A 23,070-nucleotide genomic window follows, 5' to 3' on the forward strand; every position below is an offset into this window, starting at 1 on the left:
AGAACATTTTCTAAAGGACAAGACTCCTAAGGTGAAGCTAACAAGTCAAAAACGTGATCCAACTGAAGTGTTTGATTGTCCTGGTAATACTGACATCTTAAGTGTTAGGCTAGTTGGGGATGAGGAAGATGAAGACCTTCATGATGTACCTAACATTGCTACATATAGATGAAAAGCAATTCTCCAAGGACTGTGCATCATCCATTCCTTTAATTATTCAAGGAGAAGAAATAAAAACAAATTTGAACATTTCTGAAAGTAAAACAAGTGAAAATGAAGCCTTAATATCAGTGTTAAAAAGCCACTAAGTGAAGTGTCAGAACTTTCAGAGAAAGCAGCTGAATCAGTCCTTGAAAAGATAGGCTGTTTCAGGGTGCCATGTGTTTTTGAGAGATGTTGACAACATGAACTCCAGTGGAAACTCAGAACAGGAGAGATGTCCCATGACAAAAGGAAGAAATCCAGAAGTGAAGCCAAAGCCCAAGTTATTTCTGACAGCATGCACATTTGGTTTCTAGAAGAAAAAGGAAGCCATGAACAGCCCTGGATTGTATATTGTTCTTGTCTGCATTTGAGAAAATCTGTTAGAAAAAAATGAATATAAAATTTGTAAAAAAAAAAAAAAAGTCAACAATACAGTTAATTCAAAAATCCACCCTCAAAAAACTTACAGAAGTGTAGACATTGAAAAATTTGCCAACAACAATGCCTTAAATGATTTCATATGTTAAAAATAAAGGGCAGTACTTGATTGAAGTGCAGGATGAAATACTTCAGTCAGAAACAACTGAAAGAAGCCAAATATTGTGAACTTATGGAGAGAAGGTTTTGTTGTTAGTATCATGTAAGTTCTTATTTAAGTTCACATAGCCACATGAAGAGCACTCAGTTGTCATGAAGAAAAAGAAAAACCCTGTGTGAAGGAGATGCATCATTTATTCAGCCCTCCATCTATGTTGCTTTAAGTAGGAATGAGAATACTAGTCTTTCAGAACATGTCTATATAAAGGGTAGGCACACAATATTGTGTTTTATTTTCTGAAATCAGACTTTTATAGGTAAAAATCATTCGAAAAGAAAAAAAAGAATAACTGGAAAGTCTCTTATGAAGACAAGGATGAAAAATTTCCTTTGTCAGATTTTAGCATTTAACGTGTTTCATGCCATGTGCAACTGGCAGGGAATGAATCAAGCAAAGAAATTAGGTAGAGTGCCTTGAAGCCAGCGTTCTTATCTAAGACTCTTGGATCTGAAGCAACATGTTAGATGAGAAGGGATGAGAGAATTTAGTGAATGAAATGGAGAGATATTGTTATCCATAAAGAAAGGAAAATTAATAAAATTGAAACTTTGACTTTCATCCGGGACAAGAAAATAAACACATATAGGATTTTTAAAAATTTACTTACAAGAGAGAGAGAAATGAAGAGAGGGAACCTAACAAAAGCAAAAGAAAATTGCTGGTCTAGAGCAAAGCCAGGAGCCTGAAACTCCAGCCAGATCCCACATGGCAGGGATGCAAACATTTCAGCTGTCACTTTGCCTCCTGGGGTGTTTATTATCAGGAATCTGGAATTGAAAACAGAGTCAGAACCCAAATATTAGTGTTCTTATGTGGGGTGTAAGTGTTCTGAGAAGTGTTGTAACCTTACAATCACTATGCCAAATGCCCCACATCATCCTGACTAATTTAAGGTTTAATCAGGAAGCTGAAGTGCTTAGTGCTGTAGTACTATTACAGATTTGGAATAAAAGTTATTATAAAGATTAAACATTACTAAATTGTGAGAGAACACAGGGACAGAGAGTGATAGAGGAAAAATTATATAAAGAAATCCCAAGCCATCCCAAGGGAAACACGCAAGTACATTTGATGCAGAGTATAGGTACTACACACCACATAGATGTCCTGTATCAACAGGTAGTAGCTAGGACAAAACAAAAACAAAACCACTCCATCTCCCTATCTGTACTCAGAGTCAGGATTGACGAAGGACACAAGCCTTAGCCGTTCTAGTTCCTCAGCCATTAATAGTTCATAGACTGTAAACAGAGCCAGTCTTCCCCCAGTGACCATTGCCCATGTATCCAAAAACCTGTGCCTTGTATTGTTTCTCTCCCCACCTTCTGCATTCCTCTCTTTTTCTTTTTTTAATTTTTCATTTTCCATGATAGAATTCCTTAGGTTCAGGGATTTTCCCTTCTGCCCCTCCACCCTCACTGCTTTCCCTGCTGTTGTAACCATAGTTAGTACCTCAACAACAGTCACAAGTCCTTCATTCTTCTATTTCAGTGTAATCTGACATTATAGGTATAGACAGTGGTATAAAGTCCAGCATTCTAGTGTCAAGGTATATTTAGCAGTTTAATTGGTGTCCATTCTTTATTCAGAAGTAGAGATGCATCCTGTGATGTATCCCCCCTTCACGGTATAATTGCCTCCATTGTACAGATCCTCACATGTTTACCTTTATCAGTGAGGCCCAGAGAGGAATCTCCATTAAGTTTGAAAAGTCCAAGGAAAGCCACTTCAGCTCTGTCAAACTCCTCCACACCTCCCAAACCCAACACTGTAAATTGTATAAGACCCAGGCTGCCGAAGCATGGGATCACTGCTTGGTGTTTATTACACTTACACGCTGGCAGTTGGCCATTTTCTGTGAATTTATTTTGTTTAATAAATTTATTCTAGCTACTGGACGGGGTGGGGAAAGAGATGTTTCACATGAAGATGTTCACATGACTGGAATAGTGCCATCTACAAGCAAAGAAAGAATAAGTATATTTGGAAAATACCTGAAGGTTGAAGTGTTTTACACAAGTCTTCTCATAGGACCATCAAAAAGAAAATGGCCCTCCAAACAGCTGATTTTGCGTTTGGAGTTGCCAGAACTGTGAGGCAATGAAGTTACTTTTTAAGTGACCCACTTTGTAGTTATATCGTTTTGAAATTTACATGTCTGTGCTTTGCACCTTTTGTGTTAGGTGTGTTCCAGTGTTTGTGAGTTTGGATGGTTTCATAAAAATGACACTGGCTTTCAAGTAGTTCTCCAATTGTTGACTGTTATTTCCCAAGTTATTTTGACAATAGTATGTATCCTGCAGTTTTGTTTAACTCATCTATTACTCCTCCAGAGTATCTGTGTCTTCCTTTTTTTACTGTGTTGCCTCACCTCAGAGCTACTGTACCATGTTAAGAAGAAGGTCCAGCCTTTGAATGAACATCTGTTATTTGTTCTTTGTCGTAGGGAGAAACCGTATTTCATAATTTTCTAGTTAAGTGTAATGTTAGCTTTCCAATTTTGTAGATATCCTTTACCAGTTTTGTTCATATCAGTTTGTAAACTCATAATATGTAGTGAAATAATTTTAAATTAGTGTATCTCAAATGAGATAAATTCAGTATATTTAAGACTAACACTATAGAAAAAAAGTAACAAATTTATTGTTGTTGAAGGAGATCCCAGTGTAATTCTCAATTATTAGTAAGTCAAACTAATAAAAATGTAGGCATGATATAAAATAAAACAAGTTTAACAAACTTAATTTCACAGTCAAGGAAAAAACCACTCAATTGACAAACTCACAGTTACATTCATGAAAAGTTTACATGGGTAAATACAATTGCATAATTTATTTTAAAACAAATTTCAAAGAACTGGTATAATACAAATTTTTTCTCCAATATTATGTTAGTATTTTCAGTTTAAATAAAATACCCATACATTTGAAAACTTGAAAAGATAGAAACTTTTATTCCAATAGGGATTATTTTGAAGTTTTCTTTTGACTTATAGCAAGTTTCAGTCCTGGGTTCTTCTGCTAGACTTCCAGCATGGTCTCCACAGCCCCAGTTCCTGGCTCACCACTCGCCACCACATGTGATCGCTTGCTGTGGCTGCACTGTTGTCTGTACAAACTTTCTTCCACTTTGGGTTCGAGCAGTTTCCAGGATTAGGGAGACACCAGGTGTCCAAAATAACTCTGTTGTTGATGCTGATTTTCCTGGAGCATGTTGGCCCTGTTGGGTCTGAGGGCCACCCTGACCTATTTTGGCCCATAGGTATTATTTTCCCTCTGGGACCAGTGCAATACACTGAGCTGGAAGTGAGTTCACTTGCAGCTCAGCACATGTGCAGCTTATTGTTGTCTGTAATCTCAGACTTTGCCACACTGTACAAAATGGAACTGATGTGCCACTGGTGGTGTTCTGGATCTGCTGGTCTGTAGGTCTCAGTACTACCTGGATCTATTTTGACTTTTGAGTGGAAACTGCAGGATGCCACGTTGGTGCAATGCCCTGAGCTGGAAATGAGTTTGCTTCAGCTTGGTGCGTGCATAGTCCTGTCCCGTAGCCTTTGCCTCCCTACATAAAATGGCATCCAATGCAGCTCTGGTGGGGGCCTGGGCTATGAAATTCACCCTGTTCCTGCACAGCCTGTTTGGGTTTGTTGCTTTGTCTTTGCTCTTGGTGGAATCAAACAATTCACCAGGATAGGTAATTCTTTGCCAGTGTTCACCTGCTGGTCTCCTAGTGAACTCCACTTCCCACCTGGTGCTGTTGGAGTTCTGTCCTCTGGTCGAGTTCAGATTGTGGCTCCCTGACTGCTACTGGGTTAACTGGTCAGTGCAATACCACACCTTTGTCTCCTAGTTATACATTTATTAAATGAGGAAGCTAAAATATAAAATCTCTATTTAAACTAAGAAGATACAGATAGCACATTTAATAAAGATATCTTATTTTTTAATCTAAAGTTTTATTTATTTTCCATGATGCAGATTTACATGCATAGAGAGTCATCCCTTCCCCTCTCTCTTCCCCCTTTCTCTCTATATATCCCCTCCTATTATTTGCCTCCAAGTTGTTATAGTGGCATAGCCATTCATTTCAGTATTATAGAATTCAGTTTTTAATATATATGTATCATGACATAAAAATGTAGCAAAGGGAAGAAAACTAATGTAACATTCAAGTATAATTAAAAATAATTATGAAAATCCTATTATTCAGTAGTGAATTTGCTTGCTGAATACATTCATTCTTTTCTACTATGCTGATTTCCCTTGCAGAGTTTATACTGTGTGTGTGTGTGTGTGTGTGTGTGTGTGTGTGTGTGTGTGTTTTCTGTGTATTCTTTGTCTCATATATTTGTCTTTTTTGGATTGGCTTATTTTGCTAAGCATAATGATTTCCAACTGGGCTGTTTCCATATCTTAGCTGTTATGACTTGCATTGCTATAAACATAGGGTTGCAGGTACCACTCTTGCATGTATGTTTAATTTGTTCTGGATCTATCCCCAGGAGTGGGATGGCTAGGTCATATAATAGAACTATTTTCAGTTGTCTGAGGAATCTCCATACTGACTTCCATAGTGTTTGTACCAGTTTAAATTCCCAAGAAAAATGGGTTGAATACCTTTTGCCCACATCCTCACCACAAGTTATTGTTGTTTTCTGTATGTAGGCCATTCTTGAAGGTCTTATTCTGTTTAGCCATGAAGATTTCTCTCCCTGATAGAATGTACCTCAAAAGATTACCTCTTTAACAAGAATATTGTAAAGTCTGAGCTTAAAAGCAATGTAATTGTTTTATTTCTTTTCAACATTGTGCTTATCAGAACAACAAAGCATGTAAACAAAATGCCTAAGAATTGTGACAATGGAATGCTTACACAGAAAAGTCCAAAAACTAAACTTTAACCACCCTTTCAAAGTAGAGAGAGCAAGTCCTTAACCAGATGTTTGTTTAAGATTATTTTACAATTATGCTACATATCTGTATCTCAGCAATTTTTAAGTTTTAAACAGAGTTTCCTATAATAATACTAATGCTAAGATAAAAAAGAAAATGTTAGTCTATGTAGACAGTTTTGTGTACAAAAGTGAAAATTTTATAAAGACATGAAAAAAACTTAGAATAAAGGAAATGTATGTGCTAATTCTTCCTAAATTAATGCAACTATCTTATTTCAGTTAATATCTAAGCCTAACTGAATTTTTGTGAAATTTGATATAAACTTTTCATGGAAGAACAAAAAGACAGTGTCCAGGGTAGTGATAAGGGAGATTGGTTTGCTCTTCAATGCATGTGTAATGTTGTATTAATAAAGAGGTCAAATTATGGGTTTAAAGACAGACAGCCAAGTCAAGGGGGAAAATAACAGAGCACCAGATAGATCCCTGCAGACACTTTTTTTGCAGGGAGGGTCCATCACACATTGGGAAAGTGATAATATTAAATAAAGTGTTGAGTTGTGTGTCATTACATTGCACACAAGCTCAATTTAAGGTGGTGAAGGTGAAAAGGCAAAAAGCAAACCTTTAGACCTCCAGAAGGAATCACAGGATCTGACCTCCCTCCTCATAAAGTCAGAAAACATTTCTTAAACAATACGTGGAAAACATGTTTTAGAAGAGAAGATTGATATATTTAATGACATTGAACTTCACAACATGAAATTATCAGAATGTCCCCTGCAAAAAAAGTAAACTACAAATAGAATGTAAATAATATATTTAGCCTTAATAGAATTAATATTGAAATTATGAGATCTAAGACTTGAAGGAAACAGCATTTACGGAACATATATGTCACCTTACCTCGTAAATGTGCAAGTACAAACACACTGCAACTTGACAATATAAGCATTATCTTTTCTGGCATCATTCTTAATCTAATGTTTGATCAAGACCAAGGGCCTATCAGCGAAATGCTTTGTAGTGTACTTGGTAAATACACTCATTACCTTGTCCTTGAGCTATTGTGACAAGGTGGGTGGTTATTCTTAAATGTCCTCAGTAATTCCATCTAAGTCCTTCTTCCCGTGTTTTAAATCCATGTAAACACTCTATTGGAACTTCAGTTTCATTGCGATCTGTAAAAACGTCAGAGTAGATTGAGTCTGAGCTTTTCAACATTACGGTGTGAAGGAAAATGACAATATGAGTGGGAGGGGTGATAATGGATGGGTGCCTTCCACCTAAGCACTGAAAGGAGAAATGAGAACTTTAGTTTTTGACAACAGAAACTCTCCCTCCTATAACGAGCAAGGATTAAAGGAAAAAATGTATATGATTTTTCTGAAAGTAGGCTGTAAGTCTGAAGGGCTGTTATGAAACGTTTTGATTAGCTCTGGTTTAGGCACCATGCACACTGAGTGCTCAGTATTTTATAACTGAAGATAGCAAACATTTACGTTCTAATGAAGCTTAGTTCCATATGTTTCATAAAGAATGTGTGGTCTAAGAAGACTGAGGAAACAAGTTATTTTTTAAGAGTGGAAACACTGTTTTCATTCATCATTTAACATTTTCTGATATTGAGAAGGGAAAAAAACACTTTAGTAGAAGATTCTATTATGTATGTTGTGTCTATTCCTGAGGCACATAAAGGAAAAGGAAAATATAAAAAAATACAGGAATTTCTATATATAATATATTTCATAATTTTGAAATCATAATCTGCTTTAACTGCCAAAGTTGTATGAGTACTTTAATATGGTGCTGTTTTTGCCAAGGTAAAATGAATATTTTAAAGTGTTGTTAAAGATGTCTTTGTAAGTAAAATACATACGTAGTACACCTGAATTTCAATAAATATGGATATCATCTTCGGATATTAGAAAACATCACACATTTAATAACATAAAGGGATTTATTTTCTGCTTATTTATGATTATCTTCTTAATTGAAATGAGTGGTAAAAATATGGAAATTTAATATGTCTTAAGTGAGTTTACTTTTCTGAATTGTGTTTTCATGCCACAATCAGCATAAATAATAAATAACAATATTTTTGATTTAGTAATCATGTATGTTAGAAAAGACACGTGAATACTTTTTAAAATAACACATTGTTTTGAAATGGCTGAAATGCTTAATCCAAGTGCGTCTAAATTAACCTGTACATTTTCCAAAAGTTTTATCAATCATTTTCAATTAATTAAAGTGTATCATATAACACTCAATATTATTTCAAGCTTTAAGCAATTTAAGAATCTTATCATATACATTTTCAGAGTAATTCTTGTGAATTGTTATTACTTCATAATGCATAAGCTCATATTGTGAAATGTGTGTGAAAATCAGTGAGCTTTAATGATGTTTCTTCTCTAATTTTTATTCTCAAGTATTAAAAATATTTTCATCTGTTTTTCAGTCGGTTAGGGTTTTTTATCCTCTGAAATAATCAGCTATTTTAATAATTGGTACTCTTTTCTTCATAGGGTCAAAGAGAATAAGTGACAGTGAAGTCTCTGACTATGACTGTGATGATGGAATTGGCGTTGTGTCAGGTACAAATTTTAGGGTGTTTTATAGTATTGCAATTAGGTGTATTACATGGCTATTTACCCTAAAGTAAATAAATAAAATAGAAATAATTTATCTTTTCACAATCCTAAAAATCTTTAGAATAATATATGGCAGTTAATGATTTATGTATGTATGTATGTATATATGTATGTTTGTATTCACTTGAAACATGAAGTGACACAAAGAAAGAAAGGAATTTATCTGCTTGTTCACTACACAGTAGCCTCCATTGATTCAGGCCAATGCCAGGAGCACAGAATTCAACCCAGGCCTTCATGTGGGTAGCAGGGTTCCTAGTACTTGGAATATCTTTGATTGCTCTCCCAGGCTCATTGCTGGGAACTGGATGTAAAGCAGAGATACCAGGTCTCCAGCTAGCACTCTGATATTGGATGTCAGTATCATAATCAGTATTTGACCTACTGTGCCATAACACAGACCCCCCCCCCAAAATAGGGCAACTTAAGCTCCTAAATAATACCAGTTAATAAAATATGCCAGATAAGAAAGATGCTAGCCACAGAAAAATTTTAGATTTTCTATTCTAAAACAGCTGCATAATAATTTCACAATAAATAAGAGGAAATTGAATTTACATTTAGTAAAGTCATGCAGTGTCACCAGCATTTTATATCCTTCAGTGATACGTAAAATGCACAAAGGATGTGTTGTGAAAATAACAATAATTATTTTCTACCTTTAGATTATCGACACAATGGTAGAGATCTTCAGAGCTCAACATTATCAGTGCCAGAACAAGTGATGTCATCAAACCATTGTTCACCATCAGGATCTCCTCACAGAGTAGATGTTATAGGAAGGACTAGATCATGGTCACCTAGTGTCCCTCCTCCACAAAGGTAAGAAAGCAGGCACATGTTATTTGTAGCACTAGGGGCCTTTAATCAACAAGTATAGTAATAAAATCTGTAAAAAGTAATTCTTAAGAAACAAATTTTACAGAGAAACACAATGTTATTCAGTAATCTATGTAATGGCTATAAAATGATTATGAGTTTCTTTGTAACCTTGGATGACCTATAAGATAAGATCTCAAAATACTTAAAAGCCAGATTTTAGTTATATATTGAAATTGAGGACATAATTTAAAACCATTGAAATGAAGGGAACTTCTACAAACACATTCTATAAATCCAGCATTGGTCTGATGGTCAAGTAAAACAAAGACAAAAGAAAAAAACCCATGTTCCTTGAAAATTCCTATTTCCATGAACATAGATGCAAAAATTATCCACACGATAATAGCAAATCAAATAAAAAAACATGTCAGAAAGTTCATTCACCATAAGTTCAAGAATTTATCTCAGCTATGCAACATAAGTGCAGCATAAACAAATCAAAACATGTCACATCAATAGAAGGAAGGGTAAGAATCATGTGATCATCTTAATAAATGCAGGGAAAAGACCTTTCAATGTAATTCAACATCTCTTCAATGGGAATGAAATCTCTATAGAAATCAGATAGGAAAGATTGTACTTTAACAAAATAAATACTATGAGCTTTAGAAGATAGAAAAGCTAATTACCCTTTCTTGATCCGTGATATATATATATATTGCATACATTTGTTGCAATAGCATATTGTATCCCAAAACTGTATGCAATTATTATATTCTCATAAAAGTCCAAAAGGAAATAAGAAAAAAGACTTCTAAAATTATTATTATGTTATTAAATTTGTTAGTTCAGATAAAATAGTTACAGTTCTTAAAATCTATAAAATACCAAACAAGGTTGATACCAAAAAAAAAAAAGGAAAAGAAAATCAGCAATTCGTTCATAAATTGAGCAAACAACTCTTTCCCCATGCCCACTCAGAGAAAAGAAGTCAAAAATAAGAAGATGTCACAGGGCATTTTCCAAGAGCAGATTAATGTGCTACACAGCTGGTTTCAAAGGCAGAATCAAACAGAAAGGTGTGTTAAATAGAGATAATATTATCTTACCTCTACTCTTTCTAGTAGGAGGTTTTTTTCCTTTTATTTGTAATGGAAGCTTTGTTGGAAAATCCACTCCTGGGACCCCTTTGCACAGAATGAAAGGAAGAAGGAGACGAAAAGGGAGGCTGAGATAGGTGTCCAGGAGTTTTATACTCCTCTAGACACGTGGGCTGGCAAAGGGGCTGTCTATGCCCCAATTATGTAAGGAATGTCCATTCCCATTCAGGTGTGCCATTGGTTGGCTGGAATCCTGCCAGGCCAATGACGTAACTGGCTCTTGTGGCCCTTCCTGTTCTGGGCTGAAGCCTAGGAGACTTGCCGGGTCTAGAGCAGACCTAGCCCTTCGCCTCCAGTGCCCTGGGTAGCCATCATTCCAGACTCTTGGTAATAGGAAAGAGGTGATGAAGTCGTTCTGGCTACTTTCTGCTGGAGAGGGGTGTCGTCCCTAATTGTGGTCCAGAGAGGGCTCCCTGGGCACCGTAATGAAGGGGTGGAGTAACAGTTGAGAGGTGAGAGTAACTCATGAGGCTTCAAGGATTTTCTTCTTTGGCGAACCTTAGAAAACAAGGGGCAATTGTTAATGAAAGACCTATAACTATTATTGGTATTAGTATAGGCATGAACCAGGTTACTAGGGGGGATTCCCAGATGTTAAAAGCTGAATTTTTGCCCTTATCGATTGGAGATTTTTTTATCCCAGTTTCTACTAAGTCAGATTCATCAACACTGTTCCTGTAGGAAGACACAGGTTCCCTCCTTTGCTTGTGGTCAGAAGATGCAGGGCTCGTTGATTCTGGAGTGCCACTTCAGCCAGTGAGATGATTTTTCACTTGCTACCCAAGTGGGAATCTCTGAATAAGTTTCTGGCTCTGGCCTTCTGTTTCTCTCTCACACAGAAACTCTGATTTTCAAATGAATTATCTTCAAAAAAGAGAAAGAACGGGGAAGGAAGGAAGGAAGGAAGGAAGGAAGGAAGGAAGGAAGGAAGGAAGGAAGGAAGGAAGGAAAGAAAGAAGGAAAGAAAGAAGGAAGGAAGGAGAACCACTTGGTATTCATGAAGACTTGGCAATATAAATGGAACCTTACAATGTACTTATGGAAATGTTTGGAGTCATTTATATTAATAATGTAAACAAGAAATGGATGCTCATGTTTACTGTCACTGTTTAATGTAGTACTTGATGTCTTGAAAAATCCATTAAGCAGAGAAGAAGAATAGATGGAAGGATTTGGAAAGAAAAGAAAGATAATTATTTTTTTATTTTATAGTTATCTACCAAAAACCCAGCGTTAATAGCATAGTGGGTTCAGCCACATTCTGCAATGCTGGCTCCCCATATAGGAATGACAGTTCAAGTCCTAACTTACTTTATTTTCACTTCAGATCCTACTTCCTCTTAAATACCTTAGCTGGCCCAACTTTTGAACCCCTGACACCCTCATAGGACAGGATGGTGCTCCTGGTCTTGGCTTCAGCCTGTCCTGGAGCTTGCTGCTGTGGCTATTTGGGAATAAACCAATGGATGGAAGAGCTCTCCTCTATCTTTTTGTTGTTTGGCCTGGGAGGTGAATGAATAAGATGAAAGCTCAATATAATAAAAGTTTTAACACTTGCGTGAGGCATACATTTCATATATAGCCATATAGATAAAATAGTTGGCCAAAGATAAACTTAACAAAGCTTACAAACTTAACAAGCTAGAAAATATAGTAAGACATGCATCAAGCATTATTCTCAAACATAAGGTACAAATTTGCTAATAATTAATGAGATCTTTTTAAAGAAAAATGTAAAATGGTAAGGAATAACCGAAAAAGATGCCTTAATCATGGGTAGAATGGCTTAATATGATAAAGAAATTAATTCTTCACAAATTAAATTATAACTTAAAAATACAGTGTACAATTTTCAAAAACCTGTCACCATTCTGAAATTGATATGGCAGGATAAAAAAGCATAAATGAGTAAATCTGAAGAGCAAGAAATTTTTACCGCTATCCCATAATAATAAACATATTGAGCAGTTAATGCAACATAAATACATAATTTCTGTTTCAATTTATATAATATGTGTGGGCTTAATATAAATTTGCCATTACAAATTAATTCGGAAAAGAGTGGGAAAATACAGAAAAGTAGCTCATTAATTGAAGTCAAATATTTAAAAATTTAATTTATGTGTTTTGGCTTGTGCCATGAGATAGCATGATCTTAATTATGTTTCAGGGAGCTGCTGTGTGTCATGGTAGAGGAGTTAGCGCTGAAGCAAAATACACTTTAGGTGACTGTAGCTACAGTGTACCCATGTGTCATGATGGATGAAATAAGGAAGAAAGCAAGACAGCAGATGTTTGTAATACAGTATGTACATGAACACTGCGCTTTGCTCTAGGGTGCTAGCAAGTGAGGCAGGTCAGAAGCAGGCTGAGTTTGACTTGTTGTCTTGGGCTCTCAGTTATGTCCAACCACCTATGAGACACATCACATATTCCCATTCCTATAGCCTTATAAACAAACTGTCAACTCATTTTTTCTACATACACATACTCCTCTTGTGTATCATGTCATGGAATATCACTGCTAAAGAATTGAGAGTCATCCATTAGTTAACTTTGATACTCCTTATTTATCGCTGTTGATACTAGCTTATTTTAGGCCCTTTAATGTTGTGTTGCTATTATACTAGTAATATCCTTGGTTGATTGTCAGTTTTTAACTGAAATTCATTCCATTAGTCATGGGTCTAGTTAATCTTGAACACAAAACAGTTAAACAAAAACAGAAAAGTAGACGACATTGAAGTTGCTTTGTCGTTCTCTACTGTATGTGTTAATTAAAAACATTACCTAATGTATATGATTATGGCTTCCTAAGATACTTAATGGATCTTGCTGTTTCAGTCGGAATGTGGAACAGGGACTTCGAGGGACCCGAACAACTACCGGACATTATAATACAATTAGCCGGATGGATAGACACCGTGTCATGGATGATCACTACTCTCCAGACAGAGACAGGTAAATCTGATTATCTAGTTCTTACGATAGTCACTGTCTTCTGCAAGGAATTATAGAAAATGTTTTTGCCTATTTCTTTGTCATAGTTTCTAAAATCATGTTTTCCTTTACAATGCCCACATTCTGTCTTAGGCCTTCCCCATTGGGAAACACATACACACACACCTATATTTTTTTGTTGAGTAAAAACAAAACCATCTTGCTTTAGGAACTTTAATCCCTTGTTAAATCAAAGATTAAATTCACAAAATATTATAAGATAATTATAATGAAAACAAAATGTTATATTATTTTTTCATGATCAGTTATTTATGAAAACGTTTTTGTGAGGCATCAGAATTTAAAGTCTTTTCTGTTTCTCGGAGAAGTCATCGTGCCTTTTTATATAGGATTGAACAGAGTCTGGTTTGATCAGGAAGCAGCTTATCATGATTCATGAAGAGTTTTTTTACTCACGGCTTTCTGTAAACATTTTAAGTATCTTAAACAATCATGCTTGCTGATTGCTGTATTTTGAAGCATTCTCTGAATCTGTTTCATTAAATGTGATATATTTGAAGGTAACATGGATTATTACAATCTTCACAATTTTTTAAACTTAAGCTAATCATTTTACTCTAATTCATGTTTTGATTATATATAAAATGAGTCCTGTCATATTTTCTCTCCAAACTATCAAATGAGTGTGCGATTGGGAAAAAAGTTACTGTTCAAAGCAAATGATTTTATAATGAGGAAATTAAAAACTCTTTTATATGACTCCTAAACCAATTTTTTATGAACACCTGAGAACTTTCAAATCAATTGATGTGAAAAATTACTGTCAGTATTTACAGATTTAATTGTTTGTCTAAATCAAGGGTTACACTGAATTTGTGCTTATAATGCCTTTGTTAGCATACATCCCTAGAAGCCTGGGTAAAAGCTATCGAATTGTTAAGAAGTGCCAAACAAATGTTGACTTCAGCGCTTGGCATCCAAGAAGTTGTTGCACTATTAAATTAGTAAAAGTACCAGTATCAGATTCAAGCTAAGATAGTATCTTATGTATGTTTAATTAGATGAAGATTTCCATGGTGATCTGTATTTTCTGGAGCAATAATAGATATACTACCTAAAAAAGGGAATGTTTACTAAGTATAATAATGATGAAAGAAAAATGACTATAATTATGGTATTGTCTTCTGACTTCGTTATCAGTAAAAGCTGATGTCTTCGAGTAGAAAAGTCTACTATTGAAGCATGTGATTTGGAAATAAATGTTTTATTTTTTGAACCTAAAAGATTTTAACTCTTGCTAAATGCAGTTTTGGAAATTCATCTAAAATTTGATTTCCATAATTAGAATATTATTACCAACTATATAGGATTCTGTAAGTTAACTGACTTAGTGTCTGTAAAAGTACAGCATATGCTCAAAATGTGCCTTACTCTAAGTGCTTGAAAAGAATCTATTAATTTGCTAATAATTCACATTTAATGTGCTTAATAATTTAGGAAAAACAAATCAGTTACCACAGCCACAGTAATAAATACAAGTTTTGAGTTTTATAGAAATTGTACAATGTGAGTTGTACCTTCATGCCTGGGAAAGGAGAGCAAAGATACAGAGATGGATTGCTTCTGCGTATCATACAGTCCCATTGTAAAGGATGAAGAATTAAGAGATACACGCATTGAAAAGTTATGTGTGAATACAATGCTGATTATATTGAATCAGAAATAATGTTGTTTGATCTTTTTTTTCTTTAAAGGTTTATTGATTTATTTGAAAGACAGTGTAACACGGGGGAGGGGGGCGGGGGGGAGAGAGAGAGAGAGAGAAAAGAACAAGAAAGAGGAAGAGATCTATTACATCTGCTGGTTCATCCCCAGATGTCCACAACAGCCCCTCAACTGTAAGCCAGGAACGTAAAATTTCATCTGAGTCCTCATGTGGGTAACAGGGACTATCTTAGGCTGCTATTCCAGACACATTATTGGGAATCTGGATGGAAAATGGATGAATGCCATCTCAAATCAATGTTAGTATGGGATGTCAATATTATATATACAGCTCAACCTACTGTAACATAATACCAATTTTAAGCATTCCATCTTAATCGACAATACTTGGGTACCATAAATTTGAGTGTTATAGGCAGATTAGTTTTCATATTCTTTTAATGTACATTATGTATAATTGAATTATATGTTAATTTTTTTTGTGTAACGTTTTATTTATTTATTTGAAAGTCAGGGTTACGGAGGTAGAGAGATGTTTCATCTGCTAACTCATGCCCAAGATGGCCACAGTAACAAGAACTGGGCCAGGCTGAAACCAGGGACCTGGCGCTCCTTCTTGATTTGCATGTTCATGCTCTGTTCATGGACTTTGTTCATGCTTTGCTCCTTTTCTATTCCATTAGTAGGGAGCTGGGTTAGGAATGAAGCTAGATGGATAATTCTATTGATAATCCAATTAATAATTCTTTATGATTTGTGTTGCTGTTAAGAATCAAAGTATGTTTTGAAGCCAAATGGGTTATCTAGTTCAGTTCTCTCAATAATAGCATTCTTAAATCATGATTGTGATTTGTTTTCTGCTTTTCAAAGTTTTGTGTATTGATTTCTTAGTTTTCTTTTGTATTAGATAAATGCTCTGTTGAGATTCTTTGAAAAATTAAGATAGATTTGGCTAAATGTAATTTTTAATATACAGCGTTATTTTTAAGGTCTTATGCTGTATACTAACTTTGGCAGAAATGTAAGTAAGTATGGCTTAATGAGGAAATGCAAGGTGGCTTTTAAGCATACAAAGTGGGTGCAGCAACTTGGATACATCAGTAGATGTTAGGTAGATTTTAGAGGGTTTGCTAAAACAGAAGGATTTTTAAAATAATGCTTATATATTTTTTTCATAGTTTTAATGGAAGCTCAAAGAAGATCATGACATGTAAGGTTAAGAACTCATGTGACTAGAGATGAGAAAGAAAAATAAAACAAACTGATGCTTGATAAATGTGATTTCTGATTAGTGTTTTATTGTGCTTTATAGTAGCATATTTAATTACAAAACTCTAGGGAAAATCTTAGAAATTGTATGATAATATATGTTTCACCAATTCTCCTGTTTCAATAAGTTTTGAACTTTACCTTTGAAAAGAAGTACATCCCGTATTTTAACAGTTGTTATTTCTGTTCTTTTTAAAACTGGGATAGCTTTGTTTAATAATGCCTGCTCATTTTCTTAGACTACGTAGGCACATAATCTTCTGTTTATATTTCTAAATGTTTCTGTGGTATGTGAATAACAGCTCTCTTCAGAGAAAGTTTCATCATGGCATTGTAACATTGTCTTTATTTATTTAAATGTAACTATTATCTATTTTAAATGTAGTTCCAGAGAGAGGGAGGCAGCAAGCAGTCTTCCATCTGCTAGTTCATGCCACAAATGGTCCATCAGCATAGCCAGACTAAGCAAAGCTGAAGCCAGAGCCAGGAACTCTTTTCAGGTCTCTCACGTGGGTAGCAGGCGGTCAAGCCAATGTGCCAATGTTCCACTGTCCTCCTAGACGCATTACCACGGAGGTGGATGGAAAGTGGTGCGGCTGTGACAGTGCTCCTAGGCGATGCCTGTGTCTAAGCTGGCTACTTAACCCGATGTATTGTAACACAGGCCCCTTGGTTTTACTTATTTAAGCTATTTTTATTGGGTCATCTATTATGAATAAACATATAAAAAACATTATCCTGATCTAGACAGACAAATTATGCACCAATCAATTATAAAATGTTGAAGACTTTGAAGCAGACACATGTTATTATTGGAACAGATTAGAGAAGGAACTGCTTTTTGAGTTCTGCTAGAAAAAGTGTCAATGAGAAGCTGAACTTCAAAGCTGAGTAGAATTTTGAAATAAGAAAGAAGGGAGGAGAGGAAAGATGGGAATTCTCCACACTGGATAGTATGAGTGAAGTTCTGAAATCAGGAAACTACATGAAGTATTTAGAGAACTTTAGAAAGTCTGTTGTGTGTGAAGAAAAGTAGTGATCTTGATAATGGAAAGTACCAGAAGATGAATATCAAATGTGCTTCAGAATAGAAAGAATTGGTACTTGGTTTTTTTTTTTATATTGGAAAATGAGGAAATAGGAGTTTTGAATTCTGAGATTTTAAATTTTTTTATTATGTAACTACCTAAGCCCTTACTTAAAAATAGATTTGTAGGAAGAATGATGGGTGAAGTATTCTTAAATTCCAAAGGTGATTAAAAATTTATGTTTTAAATTAAGAGATGACTGTGTAATATGGCAGAGATGACTGGATTCAAAGTTCCATAAAGGAGCCTGTAGGCTGATAAGATAGCTGAGAAAGACATGCTGGGTAAGGATCTGGGCACCTCATTCTGTTTTAGCCAGTCTATTTGATTCTAGCGGATTCATATAAATCTGATTCTGCATCAAATATTGTTTGAAACCAAGTATTATTGTATTTAGAAAAATTCAGAAAACCAACATTAAACTCCTTCATTTCACAAATGTATCTCACCAGATATCCAGATAGGCCAAGTGAGGTAAGGCTCGCAATTAATGTGTGTGTAGCTGAAATGCCTGTATGACATACAAACACCATGTGAAGACTCCACCCGAAATGTGCTGTACGATTCAGTGAGAGATCAAGTCTAAAGTGAAGTTGTAGCTCACACTGTAAAAATAAATAGTATTCCTCGGAAATAATCTGTTAGCGTATGAGGTGGTCAAGGAATGAATCTTGGAAAGCAAATGCCTGTGGGTAACTGACTCAGGGAATTCAGGAAATGCAATGAGTAAAGAAGGCACCTGGTGGGAAAGCAAGCCTTGTGTGCCGGTGGTATCAGCCTGCACTGTGAATTTCAGAAGCAACCTATTTTGAAACTTACCCGTACTACTCATATTCAGTTTGTCTTTCTGTGGGAATGTGGAAATAGTTGAATCTACTTCAGTTATGAAGCAATGTAGACAAAAGTTTTAAAGGAGTGGTTATCAGATAGTTCTGTGTGAAGCAGATGCTTTGATACCAGTCAGAGGGAGCAATGCTATAGAAACCAAGCGAGCACAGGATCTGAAAATATAAGCTTAAAAATCAAGGAGTTTGCCATAGGCAAGTGTAGTGTGATGCAATGAACATCAAGAGTAGCCTGAAGGATGTTTCAGGGACCAGTCTTGAATAGCTTCAAGGAAACTATAAAGATAAAAATCAAATCATATTAAGCTTAAGGCAAGAATAGGAAGTGAATGAGAGGCAACAAGAATTAACAGATTTGTTTTCAAACATTTTATGATGAAAAGCAAATGAGAGAGACGATCTCTTGACTCCCTAGACCCTAACCCTAACTCCCTAGAGAGGGAGTCAAGATTAGCAAAGATTTTGTTTTTAGAATTTGGTGAAATTGAACAATGAGGAAGGCAGGAGTTAATTGTAAGTGAAGTTAGGTCATGTGATAAGCAGTATCCAATAGAGACATGTCTTCTTTGTTGACTAAGACAAGTAAAGATTTACAAGCACACACATTCTAGGTTTAGAGGTAGTATTGTGTGTGTGTTTTTAAAGGTGATTTCTTATGATAAATAACTCATTTATTGAAGAGGACTTAATTACAAATATTCATTTACCATAAGTGGGAGTAATTCAATGTAAAAACCAAATACTAATTGATACAAGATAGAGAGAAATAGAGAGCAATATTAAAAAATTGAGGATCTTCAGCACCCAAGTTGAGAGAGTTCAGGATTTGTTTCTATTGTTTATTGAAAGATAATAATCATCTATTCCAGGATTGAGTGTTTTAGCATTAAAAAGTTTAATAGAAAATTTTAATTTAGTGCTATGGAAAAAGAATCAACTACAAACAATTAAGAATCAGGGTGCTGCTTTGATTTCTTACGGTAATCATGAGGCATGAAATTCATTAAATTGTGTAATAATAAATATAATTAATGTATATTAATGGAAATATACAACATTCCAATAAATTTATTTAGTTAATATTAATAATACATTTTTTTTAAATTGTTGTTAACATTGTATTATGTGATACAGTTTTATAGGCACTGGGGATTCCCCCCACCCCTCCCATACCCCTTTTAAGAGCTAACTTTAAAAATCTGCCATATTAGGAAGACACTGGGAGAAAAGGACAAATTTTCCAGCTGTAATTTTTATTTGCTTTGCTTATTGCCTGCTCTTCTTTTTGAATCTCACTTTTAAAGTTAAGCTTTACCCTTCCCCTTCTTTTCTAAGTCTCATTTATATTCTTGTTTTTGCCATGCTTTCAGTCATTTTCTTACTCTACCTCGCTCCAGATACAGTAAGACCTTTGAACATCATCACAGGGATGGCAGGTATTTTTTTTCCTTACAATTGAGTCTGTTTGTAGAATTGCATGTACTTGTATACTGATAAGATATATTTAATTTTTATCCTTTCCTATATTTTTTAAGTACAGGAAGATTATCCTTAACAATAGTTGGAAATAAAATGTTTAAGAGCTATTTAATTGTAAGAGGATATTAAAAATAAAGCTTCTCTTTGATGATGATTATTTTAATTGCATTACAATTTTAGCTTTCCAGAAGTAAAAATTAACTTTGTTATCTACATGGATAACAGAGAAGTACTCTTCTGAAATTTATTTCAGCTGATTGTCTGCCTTTCTCAACAGAGTTCATAATTAGATATTTATTCAGCACTGATTTGTACATGTCTTAACAACCTGTTAAAGGTAGAGTCAGTGTTTAGAGTAGTTAGGTTAAACTGATTTGTTCATTGCTCCCTTGTCAAAGGTGACTGTACTCCAGTCCTTGATCACAGTTGGTGTCCCCACATCTGTTAACACTGAGTCTGCGGAACCTTCTACACCACCACTGTTTTGCTGTTTCTCTTTTCTACATGAGAATTTGCCGTGGGTCATAGATGCTACATCTCCAAGACCTTAAAGATATATGGTTTAATTTTAAAAGATTATTTTACTGATTTGAAAGAGAGACAGAGAGATTGAGAGAGAGAGAGAGAGTTTGTATCCTGAGAGTTCACATCCTGAGAGAGAGAGTCAGCTTCCTCAATTTCCACAAACACTGGCTCAGGTTAAATCCAGGTACTGAACAGTCAGTCCACATCTCCCACAAAGGTGCCACGGCCCACATACTTAAATCATCACCTACTGTCCCAAAGTATGCATGGACAGGAATCTGGAGCAGAACCATGCATTCTGATATGAGATGCAACGATCTCTAGTTAATTGTTTAAATCACTCCAAGAAATATAGTTTGTTGTGGAGAGAAATATCAAGTACCTGTCAGTATCAGAAACAAGTATGGACTAGAAAGAAAAGCAGATGAAAATCTGCGATATTCATAAAATTCTCAAGAATGCGTAGCTCTAAGGATTTAAACTGGTTCTATAGTAACAATTTCAGAACATGTAGGTAAATAGAATGATGTGATAATGTATCATTGTTTGAGATGAGGAATTATAATATAGATCAGAAATTATGCACATTTAATGGCTTCGTATTGTTTTAGATTAATTGGAGGTTATGTGTGACTTTATTTGTCCCTATTAAATTCATTAATTAGGAGTTCTTAAATAGAAAAAGACGAAACTAATGAATAAAACGCTAAGGATTGAATTCATGTTGTAAATCTGGAAGAAAATATGAGATGACAATGGCAGTGCATTACTGATAGTTTGAATTATGTGATGCATTTCTATAAATGGAATTAAATATTAGTGCCTTCTAGCTTAATTATTGTTAGTGTTTATTGCTGTGTCTGATTCTATTGTGCTTTTGTGGGAGGGTTTTTTGTCTTTGTTATTTTGCTTCGATACTAAATCATTATTTTAAGTTATTTTTTCTTGCTGTATATGAACTTCCATTTTTTATTGTAATGATTATACAGTTTTCTTACAAAACTGAAAAATTAGTTATATACTTATATTCAATTGCTTGGATGAGACTTTTCTTAAGGTGGGTGGCATGCATGAATGAGATTATTTGTCATAGTCATTCTGTTTATTTGGGTATCTCTTCGTTAAAACCATATATTTTATTTCTTTTGCTGTGCTTTGTATTGTTCATATTTTCATTGAAATGAAGGCAAGTACATTGTCTTCATTTTTCTCAGTTTTCTAGTTCATCAGTGTAGACAGAAACAGTTATTCAGTTCTAAACTGATCATTAATTTCATGTTCTCATTCAAATGGTTCTCAACCTCAGGCTAACATGCTGTTTCAAAGGGAGCATGTATGAATTGTGTTTTTGTGCCATGATTTGGTCTGTGGATGGAAACACATGATCATTAACTTTATAATTTATTTATTATTTTGTACATGTAATGTTTAATCTTTAAATCTGGCACCAGGAAATCTGTTTTAGAAAAAATAAGGTTTCATATGTGTAAGATTTGTTATGTACTTATGCATGCATATGCATTATCTTATTCGTAGTAAACTGCACACACCATGGTCTAGGGTGATGAAACCCTGAGGGCCTGAATGCACATCTATCTCTTAACAATTTAGGTGGGCTTTTCAGGAATTCTGTTCTTATTTCTTTAAGAAAATGAAGAAATGGATGGATGGTAAGATAGCACTTCCATCTGCTGGTTCATTCCCCTAAAAACTGTCAACAGTAGATGGAAGTTGAATTTACACAATCTAGGTCCTCATTTGTGTGTCAGGGTTCAAGTGGCTTAACCCACCACTGCCTTCTTCTAGATTTTGCATTAATAGAAAATTGGAGTTAGGAGCTAGAGCTTGGCTAGTACCCAGGGACTCTGATATGGACAAAGGTGTCCCAACTGGTGTACTAACTGCTAATGCTAAATGATTGCCCTTAATATATATATTTTTAGATAGTATTTTCCTCCCATAATTTTGACCCATACATAAGAGTATGTTTAAGTTTAAAAGCAATGTAATAAAAATGGACATTTGTTAAATCTACTACCCAAACTGCTATTCAGAACATTTGGTTACAAACCGGGCACTTTCCTGTGCTCGCCCTGCCTATTCTATCTCATGCCTCTTTCACAGGAATAGTAAATGTTGCACTGAGTTTTCAGTTCAATAACATTTCCGTATTTTACTGTGATTTTAATCATGCTTCTTGCTTTATTAACCTTCTGTTACTCATTCTTCTGATCTTTATTCTGATCCATTATGAAAAACTCAAACTTTTGACAATTTTTGAAAATATACGAACTTACCTAGATATCTGCTCATTCTTTTGTATATATTGGCATACTGTTCTGGGCTTCTTGTCTTTGATTTAACTGTTGTTTCTTTGAATATAATGCAACTGAGCACAACTACACTCCCGAAGCCAGACTCTGAACTTTATCACCACTTCTCATTGTACTGTCATAACACTTAATTAAAATAGGTCACTCTTGGATTCTAGAATTGCACACGTTTTTTTTTTTTTTAATTTAGTTACTTTACTTTTTATTTATCCCAACAGAGAACTACACTTTCTTGATCCTTTTACCTTATGCTTTGTAGTTCACATCATTCTTTAACTAATTATAATCCAGAGATTAAACCTATTTTCAGAAATATCCTTAGCCCAATACCTTTGCTCCATTTTCCTTCTTTGACCTACTTGACAAAGTTCCATTTTGGACTTAGTGTGTCCAAATAACCTCCCTTATTCATCGAATTGGATCAGAATACTTGGACACTTGTAAGAACAAAAGCCACCTTATTGAAGGGGTAAAAATAAAGAAGTGATATTAATTTTTGTGAATTCA

At 34.8% G+C, this 23,070-nt stretch overlaps 1 protein-coding gene across 4 annotated transcripts in view; it reads left to right on the top strand.

Annotated features, from left to right (window-relative positions):
* Positions 1-23,070, top strand: part of LOC121151335 (regulating synaptic membrane exocytosis protein 2-like) — a 351,958-nt gene that overhangs the window by 270,760 nt on the left and 58,128 nt on the right. For 3 of the 4 annotated variants that reach the window (XM_040972683.1, XM_040972685.1, XM_040972684.1), the window contains 3 exons: positions 8,231-8,299; positions 9,022-9,178; positions 13,183-13,299. In XM_040972683.1, coding sequence (XP_040828617.1) covers positions 8,231-8,299; positions 9,022-9,178; positions 13,183-13,299 — 343 coding nt within the window. Of the gene's footprint in view, positions 1-8,230; positions 8,300-9,021; positions 9,179-13,182; positions 13,300-19,596; positions 19,663-23,070 lie in introns of all 4 variants that reach the window. The other variant, XM_040972681.1, reaches the window with a different exon arrangement.

The sequence above is a fragment of the Ochotona curzoniae genome, unplaced genomic scaffold (assembly GCF_017591425.1).
Source record: "Ochotona curzoniae isolate NIBS_2020 unplaced genomic scaffold, NIBS_Ocur_1.0 contig_2318, whole genome shotgun sequence".
NCBI classification, from domain to species: domain Eukaryota; kingdom Metazoa; phylum Chordata; class Mammalia; order Lagomorpha; family Ochotonidae; genus Ochotona; species Ochotona curzoniae.